The sequence below is a fragment of the Malus domestica genome, chromosome 01 (assembly GCF_042453785.1).
Source record: "Malus domestica chromosome 01, GDT2T_hap1".
Lineage (NCBI taxonomy): Eukaryota > Viridiplantae > Streptophyta > Magnoliopsida > Rosales > Rosaceae > Malus > Malus domestica.
The window spans coordinates 867,280-889,859 of NC_091661.1; the positions used below are offsets into that span (position 1 = coordinate 867,280).

The following is a 22,580-nucleotide window of genomic DNA, read 5'->3' on the forward strand; positions in this document are numbered from 1 at the left end:
CTGGATATATAGCTGATGACCTTTATGCACTAGGAACTTACTTAAATTTCAGATTTCAGATAATTTAATTTGTGCCGGTAAGCTTTTGATTATGCAATGCCAAGTCGTACTGATGGAGTTGGACCACACTACAACAATATTGCATTTTATTTTCATATATCAGATTAATTTCGTAATTTTGGTTGCTATTTATTGTCAAGAAATAAATAATTGACCGTGTATACTAACGTAGTTAGTTTGGTTAACACGTTGCGTGATTCTAAGAGGGGGGTGATGGTAGACCAGGGTTAATGGGTTGAGCAAAAACAAACTCTAATTGAAAAGTAGGGGTGGGCACGGGCCGAGCTGGGCCTAAATTTGAATGAACCAGACCGGACCTGCTTAAAAAGAGAAAGGGATGGGTTGGGCAGGGCATTGCAAATTTGATCACTGGATCCAGATCTAACCTGACCCGTTTTAAACGGATCAGTTTGGGACGGGTCCACAGGTTTTTTTTTTTCCTCCAGTTCTAGTCGCCTCCCGGACTCACTCATCCTGCATATCTTCTACTCGGTCTTCGACTGTCTGACATCAAGACCCACATTCGTTGCCCGTTTCCAAGCTTTTCAACTGGCTCGTCGAGCCTCGTCCCCCACACAGACTCAAATTGCTCCAGGACATCCTCTCGCCCAAGCCTAACCCGACCCAGATCCTTCACTTGTTCCACCGCGTCTGAAACCTCTAGATCAACTCCCCTCGAAGCTGCACAGATCGGAGACAGAGGTGTCTGGAGAGAGTGAGAGTCACGGCAGCTGAAGCGCGGGATTGGAAGAAAGAGAGAAGGGCATGGACGACCGCTTGTGGTGTAGCTGGTGATGCTTTGTGGACGGCGACTTGTGACGCATATGGTTTTACGGCGGGTGAGCTGGTTATGCTTTGTGAAGGTTTAGGGCAAGTGAGATGAGAGAGAGAGAGAGAGAGAGAGAGGGGGGAGATCAAGAGGGAGGAGATTGAGAGATCGAAAAAGTGAAGAGATCAAGGGTGAGGGTCGAATTAGGTTCGAGAATTAAGGGAGAGGGTAATAGTCTGTTGATGCACAAAACCGGAGGTTTTGGAACAACGTAAATCTGACCGTAAATCTGCAAGAAAGTAAATAACACAAGATGTATCGTGGTTCACCCCAATGTTTGGGTTACGTCCACACTGATATTGTATTTCTGAGGGAGAGAGAGCTTTGAATATGAGAGTGAGAGCTTTGAGAAAGCTTAGAGCCTAAAGGATGTGAAGAGGCTCCCAGGCCTAAGAGTTGGCCTCCTCTAATTGTAAGGGTGAGAAGTCCTTTTATAGAACAAGGGCTCCTCACTTAATACATATTTGCCCTTTTCTTTACTACATAATTACATTTAAGTCCCTCGAGTATTTATACGAGATCTAAATACGAAGGTCCTAAGTATGGTACAAACAATAGTCTCCCAAGTCTTCAGTCACGAGAGTCTTGTTGGAAATATGCCCTGAAAGTCAATCTTTGGAAGAAACCTTTCAGGACAAATGAATCGATGTATGGATGACTCTTATACATCAAATGGCAATGACACGAATTAGGACTATCTCAATAAACGATATATGTCCTAAATAGTGTATCCATGGACAATGGATCGATTGAAGAAGTAATCTAATGATGTTAGACTACAGAGACCTTCTTCACATAACCATTATGTCCAAAAGGTTCCTAGTCATTGGATTGTCGGAGGGAAACTGACAATGCTTAGACCGGTATATACTGTGTCCGCTTCAAATGGAAGGATGGAAAGTCTCATCCCATTCGTGTTGTGACACTAAGACAAGTATGTAGGTGCTCATTAAGGGAATGAGTTCACTGAACACAATCGAACGAGAGTACTTGCATGGAGGTCTACTCACATGTCAAGCAAGTAACTCTAATGGTTGGAATAATGTAAGTAGTCCTTTGACCTGAGGCATCGTCGTTGTCTTGTGGCTAAGTACTTAATCTTTGATTATGTCAAAGTCACCCCATTCGCAGATGTCCACGGTATAATTGGGGTTAAGCCACTTAGTCATGAAGGCAAGTGAATGCGCAACAAGGAATCTCTAATCCTCGGTAAGAGAGGAAGAATACTCTAAGATATGATTCGGGAATCTTCGGCCGAAGTATTGAGCGTAATAAAGGAAAGCGTTCCTATACGACTAAATTGAATCATATAAGAAGGAATAATCACATTAGGGGTTTGACATAATACATCCATACCCTAGTAATGTGATTGAGAGTATTGTTTTAGAGAAGGATCGAATTACATTGTAATTCCAACTGAATAGGTTCTCCGAACAACTTCTACATTAGCTTGGGTAGCTATGACATATGGTTAGATGTCACTCATAGCTTGTGAGTTCTTCTAGATGATTAAATGTAGTCATCAAAGAAGAAAGGTGAATTAAAATGAAGTTTTAATTCACTAAGTGATTGGATTAAATATAATCAACTGGATTGATGTCAATCACCTCACTGCCTTGCTAATTAGAACCTAAAATGATTGTACACCGATACACTCTTGTAGTGAGTAATTAATGGATGATGGAAATAATTAATTGGATTAATTAAGTGTTGTGATTAATTTAGAAAGTCTACAAAAATTATAAAAACGATAAAAGATCATTTTGGGCTTAAAGAAATGTTCGGGTTTAATTGGGCCCATTGGGCCTAAACCCATTGGGCTTTTATTCAAGCATTGGATGACTAGAAATAAATAAAAGCCCAAAGTCCAAATCAACACAAAGGGGCCGGCCCTTGCAAGTGGAGAGGGAGAGATATTTAGTCAAGTTGTTGACTAGGTTTCTTTTTGTCTATATAAGGAACTTTATAGAGTTTTAATCCTTAGGGTTTTTGTGTGTTTTTGAACAACAAAGAGGCAAAAGAAAATAGCTCTCTAAAACCACAAAGGCCGGCCACCTAGAGGGTGTTTTAGCTAACAATCTTTCACCCTTTTGGTTATTCCTCCATCCATCTCACTACACTAGTGGGTGTGGATATTTAGAGGTCTTCTCCTTTGGAGACTAAAGGAGAACCTTGGAGCACTCTTACTAACAAAGTGGAGGAGGCAAGGAGGGAGGCTAGGCTCAAGGACTTCAAGGAACAAAGGGCTTGGAGGTGGTCCATCCTTGGTCTCAAGTCTAGATCAAGAGGTATAAGACTAAACCTTCACTTTGTTCTTTAATAAAATGTTTTGATGCATTATATATAAACCTATGAACCTTGAAGGGGATTTGCATGACTATAGCTTTGATAATATTTGATAAATTGCTTCTGTTGCTCATGTATATAAATTTTGAATTGTATATGCATGCTAGTCATTTAGAAATCCCATGTGTTAAACTCATAATTTTCCCTTCAAGTGGTATCAAAGCCAAAGGTTTATGTATAATGTGTCCTTTTGGATTTTATGCATATGGGTATTAATATTATGCATGACATAATTATTGCTTCATTCAAAATAAGTTTATCTTTTGTTTTTCAATAGTTGAAAAATATTAGTCAATAGTTGAGAAAGATATGTATGCAAAAGATGTTTTGTATGCATGAATGAAAATTGAGTTTTGAACTAATTTGACATATTATTTCTTCATTTAAAGTATGTTTATCTTTTGTTTTTCAATGGTTGAAAAATATAAATCAAGAGTTGAAAAAGATATGCATGTAAAAGTTGTTTTGTATGCATGAATGAAGAGTAAGTCATGAACAAAATTTTGGGGTTTTGTTCTTTGTGGTTGGCACGGTTTTGGGGATTTTTGGGCATGTGTTTGTGTTTTATTGTAAGACACTCACACATCATTTTAAAGCTAGAAAGTAGAAACCTTGTCACTTTAGTTTTTGGGTTTGAAAAATCACCAAGAATACACAAATCTTGAAAATATGTTCATGGTTTTGTTCTTGGTGTTCATAGTTTGGTTTTGGGTGAAAATGGTTTTATTTGGTTTTCATGCATAGTTTTATGGTTTTGGATGATGTTCTTACCATCCATAACCATATTAAAACTTATAAAACCCTAGACTTGTCTAGGAGATTTCCATCACCTTTTTCATTAAAGCCTTTTAAGCCAAAACCAAGTGACATGCAAATTTGGATTTTTCTACCTTGCATTGAATTAAAGCAAGATGGGTGAGACTTCCCATCTCCCCTTAATGTGGCCGGCCACCCTAGTGGATTTATCCACTTTGGGGGTCTTTTGTAATTTGGAAAAATATATTTTATACTTTTGAGTATTTACAGTTTGACCCCTAACTTTTTCTTATTTGCATTTAGGCCCCTACTAACTAGAAAGTTAAAATATTTGATTTTAATTTTTTTAGTTGTTTAAACTCATAATTCTTTTATGCCCATATGCACTAAATCTAAATGTTCATGTTGCATTCCATTTTGATTATTTAATGTGATTAAGTAGTTGGAAAAGGGTGACTATGGACTTATGCCTTAAACGATAATTGAGCTATGAGATAAGGCGCTAAAATCAAATTGTTTGAACCTTGGGAATGTGTTTTAATTACTGTTTTTTGTTGGACCTTGTCACATTTGACTTTAATCTATCTCTCCCTCTTAGTATGTGTAATTTGTAGGAATTTGTACAAATCGGTTTGTAATTCTTATTATTTCTTAATCTCTTTTAGTTAGTTGATTCCCTCTAGTGCTAGACTAGAGTTTCTTTAACTATTGGTAAGGAGACATAACTAAAAGAGGGTTTTGACATGAGATTAAAGATTAAATGGGTCCAATGCCCTAATTAGCAATGAATGATTGTCTTTCATTTCTAATGGCTCAATGAAAATGTTTTAATTGGATTGAAAAGCACGTAATTAAATTGACACAACCTCCCCGAGTTTATATTCAACAATGTTGGCTCGTTGTTGCAATAACCTAATAAGTCCATGGTCATCCAAGAGCCTAAGATAACTATAAAGTCCAATTTAAAAGGAATGCAAAAACCTTAGTAGTAGTAGTTACTTCCAATATTTGAAAAATTAGTTTTTGATATTAATTTGTTTTTCTTAAAACAAATAGTGGGAGTATCATACGCTACTAAACTATAATGAAAACAATTAGTAGTTATATATATCTCCAATATTTTGAAAAATGTTTTGATATTGATTTGTTTTATGAAAACGAATAGTGGGGATATCATATGCTACTAATTTCATTAACTTTGGACTAGTAGTTGTAATAGGACATTATTTATTTGAATATGATTAAATAAATAAAATTGATGAGACCTTAAAATCCCTCAACCAACATTCAATATTAAGTTGAAAGCGTAAGAGTGCTTTGAACACTTTTTCGTGGCCTTCCACCGTGGTAGGCTCCAATCGTTTATGACTTGTACATTGCCTTCACCCTATCATGGGGGAGTGCAAAGTGCATGCTTATACTCAGGAGGAGTTTATTTAAAACATTTGATGAGGTTAAGGTAGGCAACGAGTATGGCCAACATCGTATCATCGTGAGGTCATGCTTGAACCCCTATCTAAACCGGCATGGTGGGAAAGAACTTAACTAAGAGAAATAATGCCAACATCGTATCATCGTGAGGCATTACTCTCTAGAGGCCAAAAAGATGGGTAATCACAAGTGGTTGTTGTGAATGGGTAATTTTACCCTCTCATTATTATTTTTGCTAGCCAACATCGTATCATCGTGAGGTGGGCTTGGTAATAGTGAGCCTCCCATAACCCGCTAGGAGCTTTCTTTGAAAACTCCCGGATTCCATCTTGAGGGATATGGAATTTGCCAAAAATGGTGGGTGGTGTCATTCGGTTTAAAGACCCGAATCGTTTGACTTAATCAACAATCAAACTAATTATTTTATTGTTTATGTATTTAGATATGGTTGGAAGCACACTCGCGAAAATACATGACAAACATTGCCTAGAGGGGCACAATTTCCCATCGTGGTATCGTAATGTCAAGATTCTCCTAACATTGGAGAAGATTGTTTACGTACTTGACAAGGCTCCACCTCACATACCTCTCGACCCTGGGGCTACTGAGGATGAACGTGCTAGGTTTGACAAGCACGTTAAGGATGACACACAAGCCAAGTGCTATCTGTTGGCTTCCATGAATGAGGAGCTACAGAGACAGCACGAGGGCATGGACAGTGCATCTTCCATAATACTCCATCTTACGGAGTTATATGGTGAAGGGACGCGCAACCGTCGCTTTAGCACTGTTTGTGAACTTGTGAAGACCAAGATGGTCAAAGGGGCTCCAGTGCATCAACATGTACTGAAGATGATAGGATTCATTGAACAATTGGAGAACCTTGGTACTCCACTTGACGGGGAATTGGCCCAGGACTTCATATTGGCTTCTCTTTCTGATTCATTCGCGCAGTTCGTAATGAACTACAATATGAATAAGATGGATAGTACTCTCTCTGAGTTACTAAATATGTTAGTAACTGCCGAGAAGACTATGAAGAAAGAGAATGTTGTAGGGACTTCTGCAGTAGTCTACAACAAGCCATCCTCTTCCAAGGCCAAGCCGCAAGGCAAAGGCAAAGGGAAGGAGAAGAAGCCACCCACTCCTAAGCCGAAAGGAGGAGTGAGGAAAAAGAAGGCAAAGGAGCCCAAAGGGACTTGCCACCACTGTGGAAAGGAGGGGCATTGGAGGAGGAATTGCAGGTTATACCTTGCAAGTCTTAAGGACAAGCCACAAGGTATGGTTTATGTTCTTATCTTTAATTCTAAATGTTAGATCTTCTAAATATTTATATTTGATATAAAGAGCTAATCACTTGTATAATTGTATATAGGTGGAGAAGCCAAGTAGAAGATGAACAAGCAAGGAAAATGTGGTGAAGGGTTCGGCCACTATATTTTTTGCTTACTACTTAGGAAGTTTGTTAGGCATTAAAGATTGTCTTTAAACTTTCTTATTTTGTTAAAAACTTTTTATGTGGCTTCATATGATGGAAGATCACTATTAGTGCCTAAATGTATAAAGGTATTTATATTAGTCTCTAAATGTATAGAGCTAATATTTTTTGTATTAAACATTATGAATGTTTGAAATATCATATTAATGTAATGTGAGAATGCCTTTTTAATATACTATTTCCTTAAAGTAGTGTTATGAATTGAAAATTGTCTTGTTGTATCCTAGATGAGATACAAGAGTTATATCACTTATTGTAATGTGATAACCAAACTTTAGATTTATCAATTATGGATAGATCTCACATGTAGGACATAAAAGGATACAATGAATCTTTAGATTTGGTTCCATTTGTCTACTTATGAGTTCTATATGAATTGACAAAAGTCTAGAGTATCCTTTCTTGAAGAAAAGGAAGATCACATTATAATGATATAAGTAATAAGAAAAACGTTTGTTATATGGTTATCACTTGAAACACAATGATCAAGATCACTCTTGATTCAATTAGTAGTTTTGAACAAATAATTGGGCATTCTTTAAAAGGTTTTAAAATGTCAATTGTGTTAGTGATTAAACCAAGAAAGAAGTGTCTAAATCTATAAAATGTTTAAAGACTTTAGTCACTTAATAACAAGACATTAACTTAGTGACGATTGAAACAAATAAGCTTGAAATGTTTTAAAGCTACTACACAATGTCTTCTTCCAATATACTCCACTTTTATACATTTTGAATGTATTAAGTGATTTCTCATTAAAGTCATGAGAAATAGTGGGAGGTGTGAAAATGGATATAAACTTGAATATGATTGGTTTATAGTTGTCTAAAGAATAATAGTATTCGACTATTATTAAGAGTTTGCAATTTTAATTGTTAAAAGACTCAAGCTCTTCAAACGTTAAAAATTCTATGTTGTGTGACATTCTAAAGAATAGTCTTTGAATGTTGGTTTCGTCAACCTAGCATAAAATGGTTATATGTTGGGAGTTGTCCATCATTCTCTTTTATGAGAACAAGCTAAATAACTAAGCATGTGGACAAGTTGATGAAACAAAAGGGAAATAGTTTCAAAATGAGTCACAACATATGGTTTAACAACAAGACAATCCAAATTCAACATCTCATGTAACTATAACGCTCTATGTAGTTTTAATAAAGAATTATATCAACCACCTAGAAGGAATGGTTGAGTTTCTATATCCTTAGTAGGGGCCATGCTTCCACTAAAGACTTGGATAATTCTTATATGACTACATTAAAGGTCTTAGTGTGACTAGAACTTGAAGTATGGTGTATGACACTATATAATTTAAATGAATAGACTTAATGGAACAAGTCACACATTTTAAATGGAATTACTTGAGAAGGAATTCTTTTGTGTTTGATTCATTTAAGTTAGTGGGAGCAATATGCATTCAAATCAAGAAAATATAATTGTTATTTTTGAATGAATGCTAAGTTACAACAAGGTCAGTGGGAGTGATGTCATAATTTGAGCGACAAGATGTGAATAAAGTCTATTCGATAGACTTGATAAAACATAGATGTTACTCGAAAAATGACAAAAACATGACACGGTCAATTTTGAATTATAGACTTGAAATTGAACTTATTGATATAGCAAGGCTATCTCAATAATGTTATATGGGAATTAAATCTCAAATGTTGTAGATTTAAGAAAGCATTTTCCTATGTGATAGGAAATCACTTTCATAACCCTTATAATGAATGTGTCATAAAATCACAAAAGGGACACATGTATTGACTTGTGAAGTAGATATCCAAAGGTGAAGAACGACAGGGGTTGTCACTTTAAGATATTACTATATCCCAGGATCAGAACCAAAACAACTGAAAGAGTATTATTGCCTTTAAGAAAGAAACATCAGAGTGGGACTCTGGAAGCGTGCATTCACTTAGGTTGTTAACCAAAGTGAAAATAAGCCATTTTAACAAATGGAACTTCATAATGGATGAAGTACTAATCATATGAATGATTGTTAGTATTGTACTACAATGGTCTCAAGGTTGGAGCAAAGTTTGTATAAGGTATACAAACGAAATATATGACGATATATTGTTTTAGAAACTGCTTCAAAAAGGTGTTTTGAATGAAGGGGTTCTTAGAGAACCAATGATTGAATCCAAACCATAAGGTCGTTAGTAGGATACTACGACGTAATGGGGCGATAGCTCAAGCCATGGAATCAAGGTCTCATCAAAGTATTCGAACACAATAAAGAGACATCATCAAATGTTTTGGAAACATTTGATAAGAAAATCCCTTTTAAATAATAAAAGGGATTAATACATAACCAAGTTAACCTACGAGCATAAGCTCTCTCAACAAGATGTATAAGATACACTAGTGATTGACTTTAGTGCAAGTGGGAGATTGTTGGAAATATGCCCTGAAAGTCAATCTTTGGAAGAAACCTTTCAGGACAAATGAATCAATGTATGGATGACTCTTATACATCAAATGGCAATGACACGAATTAGGACTATCTCAATAAACGATATATGTCCTAAATAGTGTATCCATGGACAATGGATCGATTGAAGAAGTAATCTAATGATGTTAGACTACAGAGACCTTCTTCACATAACCATTACGTCCAAAAGGTTCCTAGTCATTGGATTGTCGGAGGGAAACTGACAATGCTTAGACCGGTACATACTGTGTCCGCTTCAAATGGAAGGATGGAAAGTCTCATCCCATTCGTGTTGTGACACTAAGATAAGTATGTAGGTGCTCATTAAGGGAATGAGTTCACTGAACACAATCGAACGAGAGTACTTGCATGGAGGTCTACTCACATGTCAAGCAAGTAACTCTAATGGTTGGAATAATGTAAGTAGTCTTTTGACCTGAGGCATCGTCGTTGTCTTGTGGCTAAGTACTTAATCTTTGATTATGTCAAAGTCACCCCATTCGCAGATGTCCACGGCATAATTGGGGTTAAGCCACTTAGTCATGAAGGCAAGTGAATGCGCAACAAGGAATCTCTAATCCTCGGTAAGAGAGGAAGAATACTCTAAGATATGATTCGGGAATCTTCGGCCGAAGTATCGAGCGTAATAAAGGAAAGCGTTCCTATACGACTAAATTGAATCATATAAGAAGGAATAATCACATTAGGGGTTTGACATAATACATCCATACCCTAGTAATGTGATTGAGAGTATTGTTTTAGAGAAGGATCGAATTACATTGTAATTCCAACTGAATAGGTTCTCCGAACAACTTCTACATTAGCTTGGGTAGCTATGACATATGGTTAGATGTCACTCATAGCTTGTGAGTTCTTCTAGATGATTAAATGTAGTCATCAAAGAAGAAAGGTGAATTAAAATGAAGTTTTAATTCACTAAGTGATTTGATTAAATATAATCAATTGGATTGATGTCAATCACCTCACTGCCTTGCTAATTAGAACCTAAAATGATTGTACACCGATACACTCTTGTAGTGAGTAATTAATGGATGATGGAAATAATTAATTGGATTAATTAAGTGTTGTGATTAATTTAGAAAGTCTAAAGAAATCATAAAAGCGATAAAAGATCGTTTTGGGCTTAAAGAAATGTTCGGGTTTAATTGGGCCTAAACCCATTGGGCTTTTATTCAAGCATTGGATGACTAGAAATAAATAAAAGCCCAAAGCCCAAATCAACACAAAGGGGCCGGGCCTTGCAAGTGGAGAGGGAGAGATATTTAGTCAAGTTGTTGACTAGGTTTCTTTTTGTCTATATAAGGAACTTTATAGAGTTTTAATCCTTAGGGTTTTTGTGTGTTTTTGAACAACAAAGTGGCAAAAGAAAATAGCTCTGTAAAACCACAAAGGCCGGCCACCTAGAGGGTGTTTTAGCTAACAATCTTTCACCCTTTTGGTTATTCCTCCATCCATCTCACTACACTAGTGGGTGTGGATATTTAGAGGTCTTCTCCTTTGGAGACTAAAGGAGAACCTTGGAGCACTCTTACTAACAAAGTGGAGGAGGCAAGGAGGGAGGCTAGGCTCAAGGACTTCAAGGAACAAAGGGCTTGGAGGTGGTCCATCCTTGGTCTCAAGTCTAGATCAAGAGGTATAAGACTAAACCTTCACTTTGTTTTTTAATAAAATGTTTTGATACATTATATATAAACCTATGAACCTTGAAGGGGATTTGCATGACTATAGCTTTGATAATATTTGATAAATTGCTTCTGTTGCTCATGTATATAAATTTTGAATTGTATATGCATGCTAGTCATTTAGAAATCCCATGTGTTAAACTCATAATTTTCCTTTCAAATCTTTTGGCTGGAGACTTGAAATTCAGTCCATGTATGGGCCAAAGTAACTAGATGTCGTCTTGAACTGATGCTCGATATGAGGCGGTGCTCAATCTGAAATGATGCTCAACTAGAAGTAGCACATGTTGTGAGGCTACTCGATTTGTGGCTTATGTTGCCTTGGTTGGCTCGGCTTGTGGCATTGAAGGTGAGGAGTCCCTTTTATAGAATAAGGGCTCGCTCCTCAATACATAAATGATGGGCTAGAGTTGATGCTCACGGTGAGGCGGTTGCTTAGTAGGCGGCGATGTTCTCTAATGATGGTGAGGGAGTCTCTTTTATAGAATAAGGGCTCGCTCCTCAGTACATGAATAATGGGTTAGGAATGATGCTTGCGGCAAGGCGGTTGCTTAGCTGGCGGCGATGCTCTCTAATGAAGGTGAGGGAGTCCCTTTTATAAAATAAGGGCTCGCTCCTCAGTACATGAATAATGGGTGCTCTCTAATGAAAGTGAGGGAGTCCCTTTTATAGAATAAGGGCTCGCTCCCCAGTACATAAATAATGGGCTAAGTCCCCCAAGTATTTTTTATAAGGCCCAGTTGAAGCCCAATATATGGTACATAATGTAGTCCCCCAAGTTTTCGGTCAATAGAGTCTGTTGGCTGGAGACTTCAAATTGAATCCATGTATGGGCCGAAGAGGCAGTTGTTCGGAGGCGGTATTTGTATACTCTGCACTGAAGCTTTGTAGGTGAAGCTTTGCAAGTGAAGATTTGAAGCTGGAGCTCTGTAAATGAAGCTTTTGAAGCTGGAGCTTTTGTAAATGAAGTTTTTGAAGCTAGAGCTTTTGTAAATGAAGCTTTTGAAGCTGGAGCTCTGTAAATGAAGCTTTTGAAGCTAATTGACATGAGTGATGCTCATGAATGTTTATGTTGATTGATATGAGTGATGCTCATAGATGTTGACATGAGTGATGCTCATGAATGTTTATGTATGATTGGTATGAGTAATGCTCATGAATGTTTATGTATGATTGACATGAGTAATGCTCATGAATGTTTATGTATGATCGTACTTTTGATAACCTGGTTGGTGATAATAGCGGCAGGCTACCGAATAATTTGGAGTACTGGGTGTACTTTTGATCACCTGGTTGGCGATAATAGCGGTGGGGTGCCGAATAATTTTTTGTAGTACTAGGCGTACTTTTGGTCACCTGGTTGGTGCTATTTTGGGCTTATGGGCCTTCGACCTCCACATAACATTTCAGCCCATTTATTTTGGGCTTTGCCTTTTTTTATTATTATTATTATTATTATTATTATTATTATTATTATACCTTTTATTATTATTATTATTATTATTATTATTATTATTATTATTATTATTATTATTATTATTATTATTATTATTATTATTATTATTATTATTATTATTATTGTTATTATTATTATTATTATTATTATTATTATTATTATTATTATTATTATTATTATTATTATTATTATTATTATTATTATTATTATTATTATTATTACCCTTTGATGGAGTTTATACAGATATCTCTGAAAGATACGAAAAATAAATTACATCGTTCAAAAATAAGGAAAGTAAACCATATCACTCTGGTGGGGTGTTTATTCCTTGGTTTTGCAGTGCGGGTGTTTATTCCTTGGTTTTGCAGTGCGGGTGTTTATTCCTTGCTTTTGCTTGTGTTTTTTTTTTGTTGTGCTCTCTCTATCTCTTCGTCTAGCAGAGAGAAGGAATCATAATAATAGGAAGATCTTTTGCTTTTCTTCTTTTCTCTCCACTGCGTCTCTATCTTTTGCTTTTGTACCGCAGCTTACTTGATTGTTTTTCTTTCTGCTTTCTTCTTTTGCTTTTCTTTCTCTTTTCCATTTCTTGTATGTTCTCCTGTAAAACGTAACAGGACAACCTTGATACCACCCACTTGCTTTCTTTTGCTTTTCTCTAAAGTGACAACTGCTTGGACATTGATATCTTCGTGGTAATAATTGCAGCCAAAGTGATAGTTGCTTTTATGCTTTTCTTGTTGCTGAATGCATCGAGAACGATGAGGCTTTGAAGGCCTGAGACTCTGATGGGGAAGTGGCCGGAGGAGTTGTTTCTGCTGATGTCTAATGTTGTGAGGTTGGTGAGGTTTGAAAATTCTGGCGGGGAGGTGACTGGAGAACAAGTTGTAATTGAGGTTGAGTGACACAAGGTCGGTGAAGACGGCGAATTGGTTGTCGAAAATTTTTAGCCTCATCCAACTTTTTTCAGCGTTTTGTAAGACTCATCAGGAAGAGGACCAGGTCGGTGTAGAGGAACGTGCTTGGGAACTGGAGCATCATTCTCGATCACCTCACATTCGTAATCATCATGAACACCCCATGGATCCCACTCGATCATCTTGCCGATAAGAGTGAGTTTGTCGCACACCTCCTCGATGAGCTCCTCGACCTGGTCGCAACCGAGCTTCTTCTCGATGGCATCCCAGTCTTCCTCTTCACGGCAGACATTGAGACGGTGGCGCGTGAAGCTCTCGACGGCCTTGCGATAGCCTTCGTCCTTGGGGACGGCCTAGACCTTCTTTAGGGTTTTGGAGTAGAGCTCGATTAGGACCTCCCTTGCATTGGGGACCACGTCCAGCCCTACAATCCCCGTCATCTGCTTCACCCTGGCCAATCAATGGTCGTCTGATCGCTTGCAAGAACATGTTTTCGAATCACTTTCTCTCTCTCTCTCTAGAATTACAATGTTAAGTCCCTCGTACTTTCTCAGATTACAGCTTCCTGGCCCCATTCTCATACCCGACCCGATAGTGTCCCGGGTGAGTTTCAGCAGAAAGGGACCCAGATCCTGGTTGTCGAGCAAGGTCTCGTCGATGGGTAGCTTCTCTGAAGCTGGTTTTTTGGCGGGTCTAGCCTGAATGGTCCAAGGCGAAGGGTTTTGGCGCCGTTGGAGTGCTCTGTTTTGCGGGCCAGGTTGGGTACGAAAATTAGCGGTGAAGGTGCTCCAAGAGGCAAGCTTTTGGGTGAGACTAAGCTTGGCATTGTAGATTTTGCAGATTCACGGTGGAGGTGAAAAAATGAAAGAGAACCGACATAGTTTTTTGTGTCGATTCCCACAGACGGCACCAAATGTTGATGCACAAAATCGGAGGTCTTGGAACAACGTAAATCCGACCGTGAATCTGCAAGAAAGTAAATAACACAAGATGTATCGTGGTTCACCTTAATGTTTGGGTTACGTCCACACTGATATTGTATTTCTGAGGGAGAGAGTGCTCTGAATATGAGAGTGAGAGCTTTGAGAGCTTAGAGCCTAGGGGATGTGAAGAGGCTCCCAGGCCTAAGAGTTGGCCTCCTCTAATTGTGAGGGTGAGGAGTCATTTTATAGAATAAAGGCTCCTCACTTATTACATATTTGCCCCTTCCTTTATTACATAATTACATTTAAGTCCCCCGAGTATCTGTACGAGATCTAAATACGAAGGCCCTAAGTATGGTACAAACATAGTCTAATAGACAATAGAGGGTAATCAGTGTATGCAATAAACGGTCCGGGCCGGGGGCCCGTTTTCCCCAATCCTTAGAACCCGCCTGCCTCGTTATTTATCAGGAACCGGCCCGCCCCATCCTGTTTTGTATTTGTAATTTTTGGACCCGCCCCGAATTGCAAAGATCCGCCCCGACCCACAGGTTCAGGACCTGTTTGCCCACCCCTATTGAAAAGTCTAAGAGAGGGTGATGGTAGACCAAGGTTAATGGGTTGAGCAAAAACAAACTCTAATTGAAAAGGAATAGGAATACTAAAAGATCTGAAACAAAAAAAGAACAGGATTTGATGAACGCTGGAGAGTACAAGAACAATAACTCACACACTTATGTAACGTTTGCTAATCCATAATTGGAATGGAAATAAGGAAGAGACTTTATTCAATTGAGAATTTGAGAGATTTTAATGGATTTATAAATCCATGGATTTTTATAGAGTTTAATTGATTTGTAGAGATTCCATATAAAATTGGGAACTTTAACGAAAAGCACCCGGTACTGTTCACTTTAACGAAAAACCACATTTTTACACTAAGAGGGGTGTATTCAATTAGGATTCTGATAGAGTTTCAGGGAATTAATAATTTCAGGGGTATTCAATTAGGATTTTAAGTGATTCTCCGAAATTCTAGGCGTATTCAATTAGAATTTCAAAATAGTTTATTAAAATCCTTAGAAATCCAGGTGTATTCAATTAAGATTTTAAAGAAGTTTATAACATTCCAGGTGTATTCAATTAGAAATTGATTTTAAAGAATTAGAGGGAATTGGAGAGATTTCGTAGTGTATTTTAAGTATCCACAAATCTCACCTCTTCCCATGAGATTTCGAGGGAATTGAATCAAAATTTTATATGGAATCTCTACAAATCAATTAAACTCCATAAAAATCCATGGATTTATAAATCCATTAAAATCTCGCACATTCTCAATTGAATACACCCCCTAAAAAGTCAATCATGGTACTATTCACTTTACCCTTTATTTTGTCCTTATCATTAAAACTCAAAGTTTTCAAGCCATTTTCATTAGTTTTCCTTATAAAATTTTGATACAATTCCCTTGAAATCTCATGGGAAGAGGTGAGATTTTTGGATACTTAAAATACACTACAAAATCTCTCCAATTCCCTCTAATTCCTCAACTTTCTCAAATTCTTTAAATTCAATTTCTAATTGAATACACCTGGAATGTTATAAACTTCTTTAAAATCTCCATTGAATACACCCGGATTTCTAAGGATTTTAATAAACTATCTTAAAATTCTAATTCAATACACTTTGAATTTCAGAGAATCACTGAAAATCCTGATTGAATACGTCTAAATTCATTAAAAGAATTATAATCTCCCAAAATCCAAATTGAATACACCTCCCCAACTTTACGTTCAAGTTGTTTAATGCATGCCATTTATATCATCGGAATCGGAAGAGGAAGAGGCTTACTAATCCAATGTTAATTATCCACTTGAGCGCATCCATCCACCAACAAAAATGCATTAACCATCTTCATTCCCCAACTTATAATTTGAACTGTTCAGATGTATGACAATAATAAACGGTTCATTAAAAATCTATTTATTGAATTTATATGGTGGCGGGAGTTGTTGATCCCTCAATCGTCTCCCCATTTTATTATAAAGCGCCAAAACCCTTACCCTACCCTCAGACACAGGAAGGAAGCAGAGACAAGAGAAGAGAAATGGCGACTCTGAGCTCTGCCAAGAAGTCGTACGAGTACGCCAAGGCAGAAGGGACCCGTCTTCAGGAGGCTCAGTGGGCAAACGTGATCGGAAACATGTTGAAGAAGAGTGGGAAGTACGCAGAGGCCCTCAAGTGGCTAAACATCGACTACGATCTTTCCATCAAGTACTTGTCCCAAAGCCACTGCCTCCCCGCCTGTCAGTCACTTGGCGAGCTCTATCTTTGCCTTGAAGTTTTCCAACATGCTCTTCTTTTTCAGGTATGTAATATTGGCTTTTCCATTTCATTCAATGTTCTTCATATATTTTCAGTTATAGAGTTGGGATTTTCCTAGTTGCTTGCGTGCTAAGAAATATGGGGAAAGAGAAATTAGAAAACCAGGAAAAGATAACTTGAGTGGATGGGTGATAAAGATATGACGGGTCTATAACTGCTTCTGATCATTTTGGCAATCGAGATTTAGTTTTTTTCATCATTTTAGCCAATTGCCCTAATTTCTTTTCACAACTTTTACAGAGCTTTATCAAGAAATTATTTAGCGTGGATGCTTGAATCGTGCTTTTTAGAAGAAAGGTTGAGTTTTTTACTATTGTTATCTTTGTTTCAGAAAAAACATTTACAGCTTGCTGAGGATGCCAATGATCTTGTCGAGCAGCAAAGAGCAAATACCCAACTAGGCCGAACCTACCATGAAATGTTTTTAAGATCCGAGGATGACCACTTCTCTGTTCAAAATGCCCGAAAGTATTTCAAAGCTGCAATGAAGCTTGCACACATTATTAAGGAAAGCCCACCTACTAATAATTGTTCTTTCCTAGAGGAATACATTGACGCTCATAACAATATAGGAATGCTTGAGTTTGATCTTGATAATCTGGAAGAGGCTCGGAAAATATTGACTAAAGGGTTGGAGATTTGCGATGAACGAGGGGTAGTGGAGGATGATGATGGGCGCAGCAGGCTCCATCACAATCTTGGAAATGTTTACATGAAGCTGAGGATGTGGGATAGTGCTCGAGAACACATTGATAAGGACATTTTGATATGTCAAAGAACTGAACATCGTCAAGGGGAAGCAAAGGGGTACATCAATCTTGGTGAATTGCATTATCGTGTTCAGAACTATCAGGAGGCACTCCGATGCTACCAAAAAGCTCTTGACCTGACAAATCTAATGGAAGGTGAGGATCCTCTTCTCAAGCAAATTCATCAAAATATTGGAACTGTAAAAAAAGCCGCTGAAGTAATGAACGAGTTGCAAAAAGAAGAGCAGAATCTCAAAAAGCTAACAGAAGACAAAGAAGATGCAAGAGGCAGACCACGTGAGAGGCATTGTCTGCCGCAGATAATTGCCTCTCTTGACTGTCTCATTGAGAAGTCAAGGACGACCATTGCCTGGGCAAAGGTACATATTTTGCAAATATTTTCTCCGCCTTTCTACTACTTTCAAATGCTTCATTGCTCTCATATGAAACAGTCCTGCATGGTGTTTGTACTCTAGATTTTTCTATGCATAAAAGTTGGTAGAAAGGAGGAGACTATCAAAATTAGTTTCTGAAACATAGATTACAGTGTCTTCTTTATTCCTTACCTTGTTTCCATTAGAGTAACTATGTTAGGACACAAGGTTCAAGAGTGTGATTCATCATGATAAAATGTTACTTAAGTGATTGAAAAAAACAGGAGACAATTCAATGGGTAAACCTCGATGATCACAGGGCTCTATTCATCACGAGTACATTGCTTGATTTACAAGGATATGGAAGATACACGAATATTACATTTAAGGGAAATAGAATCCCGAAGATATTCCTACAATTAATTACATAGAAGAATCAGGTGATAACGAATTAGCAGCAAACTTGGTTGGTGTCACAGTTTATCTGCAAATTTATTACCAGGAAATATAAATATATTCTTCACATAATTAAAATTTGTTCCTGCCCTTATTGTGGGTTCATTTTTCAGCTTTGTGAGTTTGCAAGCATGAAGAAGATAATATCAAGTGAACTTCACGACAAACAAAAGCTCATTGATTCATTTTTGGTTATTGGAGAATCATACGAGAACTTAAGAGAATTCGACAAAGCCTTGGACTGGTATACGAGGAGTTGGAAAGAGTACCAGTTCATTGGTGACTTTGAGGTGAGTTACATTTTCCATAGGATCATACAACGTGCTTTGTGTTTGGTTGTATTAAAAAAGAGTTAGCATACGTAGAATTAATAAAAATGCTTTTATAATTTCTTAGTGTGAATTAACATGATTTGTAATATTTTCTGTTTAGCAGACGCTTACACATAATTGCTAATTCTCAGGGGCAGGCATTAGCGAAAGTTAATATAGGTAATGTTTTGGACCACACTAACAACTGGCAAGGAGCATTAGACGCATTCAAAGAAAGCTACAAGTATGGGTTTTCTAGTCGACATTTTCACGAATATTGTAACTATTTAATTTGATAATTTTTTTTTACTTGAAATAAAAGGGCGTTTTTTAACTCATTTTGTATTGAATTGCAGGCTTGCTGTTAGGGCTAACCTTCCTTCTATACAGCTCACTGCTCTAGAGAATATGCACTACAGCTACATGATCAGATTTGACAAAGCTGAAGAGGCCAGGTAATCTGATTGATGCATGCCTTTTAACATATATACTAAAGTGGAATTCCATACAAAGAAAACTAAATGCAAAATGGTTAATACTCATTTCTATAATGTGTTAGTATGCATTACTATTAACGAAAGTACCTCTATGTAGGAGAGTGAAGCTTCTAGTTGAGGAATTGAAACAACAAAGAAATAAAGAGTTTCATACAGAAAATGTTCCAGAGGATTTGTGTTCCAGTTCTAACAGTCGTTCTAAATGTGCTACCCTTGTCTCTGAAAATATAGTGCATAGGAATGCTGTTTCCCGTCCCATTTTTCTTTCTTCTGCTGATAAACACAATGTGAGTGCTACTCAATTTAATTGAAAGCAAATGGTTCTATTTGATTATGCTTCCTTCGTCTTCTTGTCACTATTATAGTCGTATCATTTACTTGTGGTTTTTTTTTTTGTGCTAATAGCAACAGTGTCAAGTTGTTTCATTTAAGATCGACAAAGACGTAATACATTACCCAATGAAGGCTACTGGGAAGTTAAGCATTGAGTCTATGAAGGTTGAACTAGCATGCTTATATTACTTGGGACTTCCTGTGGAAAGAAGATCAGACGGTACGACATTTGTTGAACTTGGCATGTTCTAGTTTCTAGTGGTTATATCCTAGATGTTGGTCTCTTTTTCACAGCCAGACATTACTATTCTAACTCAAGTATTGTTTTTTCTCCAATGCAATGTGAAAAACAGTAGATTCTTCAAAACAAGTGCTTAATCAAACTGATAATTCTCTTGTGCATATTCTCAGGAATTCTTCCAATAATTAAGGTCATAAAGCTTGGTGGACGAGTTATCGAATCCCTAGAAACACTTGAAGCAACGGTTTCAGAGCATATGGGACAAGTCTTGTTTGATGCTTGCATTGGTGGTATGCATTGGAATAGTTTCAAGTTTATTTCATTATATTGTGATACAATCATAGAATTGGTTCATGATTTTCCATCATACCTGCCGTGCCGCTATAAGACCTACCCAGTTTGCATTACCCAGGTAGTATATCCTGGCAGGTTTAAATGAACATGCAATCAGGTTAAATTCTAGATGTCAACGCGGTTAGTTGAAATAAATTGTAGATATGTTTTTGCTGTAGACCAGCAAGACACAGTCAGCATTATTGGATCCATTTCAAAACAGTACAATCTCTCATTGTCTCATTTATTTCCCTTTTATTTTTAACAAAGAAAACCAAAAACTAAAAACAAAGGTTATTGGGTCCTAAGATTCTCAATAATATGAAAATCATCCAATTCTATTTCTATTTATTTTCTTTCGGTTATAATCATGGTTTACATGTTACCATCACAGGATGGAATCAGAAGCGCTTGATAAAACTATACACCGATTGCTGCAACACGTTATGTGAGACGCCCAATATGAAAGTGCTTATGAAACTATACGATCAGGAGGTAAGTCCAGAGGCAAGTGTATTAAGGCAAAAATTTGACATCCTTGTTATGTCTTTCACAACCTACGACATGATGCTTAGCAGATACGTTGTATGATAAGGACGCTTGAAGGCGTTATTTATACTTGGCGGTTTTTTTTTTCTTGTCTACCAGATGACAGATGCTGACGTTGCTGTGTCTGGATGTGGTTTGCAAGATTTTTCAATAACTCCATTGTTGAATGCCTTAGATGCCTATAAAGACTTTGCAATGCTAGACCTTTCTCACAATTTGTTAGGTATTAGAAAATGAAAGCTCTTCTCTTTACTTCTTCATGCATTCATTACAACGTCGAATATTTGTTGAGTATTTGCAGCTTATTTGCTATTATCCCTATAGGAAATAGTACGATGGAGAAGCTGCAGAAAGTATTACCAGGCTATACATCTTATGGGTTAAGGTTGGATATACACTGCAACCTATTTGGTCCAACTGCTTTGCTCCAGGTTTGCAAGTAACTTTGCATCAATTTTCATATTAAATTTGAAGAATTCAAACCACATGTTTCTCCTAATTATTGATACCACTTTATTCAGATATGTGAATGCCCTGTGCTCGTTGCTCGATTGGAAGTGCTAAATATATCCGAGAACCCTCTCACTGATGCATGCGCATCTTATCTTTTAGATGTCTTGGAAAAGTGCAAGAGTGAAGTGCTTTCCTTGTAGCTCAGTTGATTTCAACTTTGGTTTCTGTTCCTTATCAATTGTTCTTAGTATTATGTTTTCGTTTTGGAAATTTTCTTTTCATATTGCTACTGTTCCTGTGGTCTCTTCTTTGCAGCCCTTTACAGCTTGAGTATGGAGCGCTGCTGTATCACATCTAGAACAGTTCTTATGGTTGCTGATGCATTAAACGCTGGATCTCCACTTGACCAACTTTGTATAGGTATATCGTTTGACTCATATGATATTTGTAAATCTACATTATTCTTTAGACTCTTTATTTCATATTATGTTTTCTCACTTCCTCTTCTTTCACAGGATATAACGACATTGATGACAATGCCCTTGCTTGTTTACTTGTCAAGCTTGGCTCTCTGAAAAGGTTTAGATTGAATCGAAACCATTTTTTGTCCGTGTTTCTTCATGAATAGGTTACAGAAACATACTCAAATTGATGTAACTATATTATTTTCCTTTGCTATCTTATCGTAGATTTTCACGTTTGAATCTGAACGGTTTGGAGCTAAACAAGCGTGCAGTTGATAGCCTTTGCGGCCTTGCTTCGACCTTGCCCTTGTTCGAACTAATGCTTCGGGAAACTGGTATTGGAATGGTGAGTGGAACATTTGGAATTTGAAAGCCGCGAGGCATATTTCCCCTGTTGCTATCTCTCAGTTTCATTTATTTATTGCAGGATGGAGCGTCATTAGTAACCAATTCATTGTTCATCAGGACTGAGGAGATTTTCAAACTTGACTTATCGTATTGTGGACTGACGTCTAATTATGCTCTGAAAATTAGCACTAATTCTTGTATGATTTGTGGCATTTACGAGCTGAACCTTTCAGGAAATCCTATCAAGGAAGAGGTATGTTGTATTCTGTTGCTAACATCCTACCTAGAACAATGATCAGTTTTTGACTCAACTATGAACATGAACACAGGGTAGCAAAGCGTTATCGTCGATGCTTTTGAATTCCAAATGTTGTCTGCAAGTTTTGGTCCTTGAGAAGTGCGAGCTTGGAGTTGCTGGGTTTCTTCAAATAATCCAGGCAGTATCAGGTTCCCACACTAATCCTCTTGGCTTTCAGTTGTCAATACCATTACTAGTCCAATGAAAAGCAAGTTACGAATTGTTGTTAGGTTCCCTCACTAATTCTTATGTTGAGGAGCTCAATCTCGCCGATAATGTCAAATCTCTTCATGTTGCTGATCAAGTTGGGCTCGACGATGACTGCAAAACCACATGCCAAGGAGAATTCTCATTCATTCAAAAGGTTTCAACTGCCATTCGCAAGGCAACGAATTTGCGATTCCTGGACCTTAGCAAAAATGGTTTTTCCAAACAA

The 22,580-nt window shown here is 37.3% G+C and overlaps 1 protein-coding gene across 1 annotated transcript; it reads left to right on the forward strand.

Moving 5' to 3' along the window:
- The first annotated feature begins 16,349 nt into the window (after positions 1-16,349).
- LOC103416249 (protein TONSOKU-like) lies at positions 16,350-22,349 on the forward strand. The gene is made up of 17 exons (XM_029098759.2): positions 16,350-16,721; positions 17,070-17,867; positions 18,431-18,607; positions 18,781-18,872; positions 18,985-19,083; positions 19,223-19,412; positions 19,531-19,678; positions 19,870-19,989; positions 20,427-20,531; positions 20,688-20,804; positions 20,906-21,012; positions 21,103-21,214; positions 21,350-21,454; positions 21,550-21,613; positions 21,724-21,844; positions 21,926-22,099; positions 22,176-22,349. Exons 1-17 carry the CDS (start codon positions 16,350-16,352, stop codon positions 22,347-22,349), a joined length of 3,075 nt encoding a protein of 1,024 aa, XP_028954592.2.
- The last annotated feature ends 231 nt before the right edge of the window (positions 22,350-22,580 follow it).

Coding starts and splice junctions, on each gene's coding strand:
- LOC103416249 (XM_029098759.2), top strand. CDS start 16,350: ATGGTGGCGGGAGTTGTTGATCCCTCAATCGTCTCCCCATTTTATTAT. Junction 20,532..20,687: donor ACTATACGATCAGGAGGTAA/GTCCAGAGGCAA, acceptor ACCAGATGACAG/ATGCTGACGTTGCTGTGTCT. Junction 21,013..21,102: donor GTCCAACTGCTTTGCTCCAG/GTTTGCAAGTAA, acceptor CACTTTATTCAG/ATATGTGAATGCCCTGTGCT.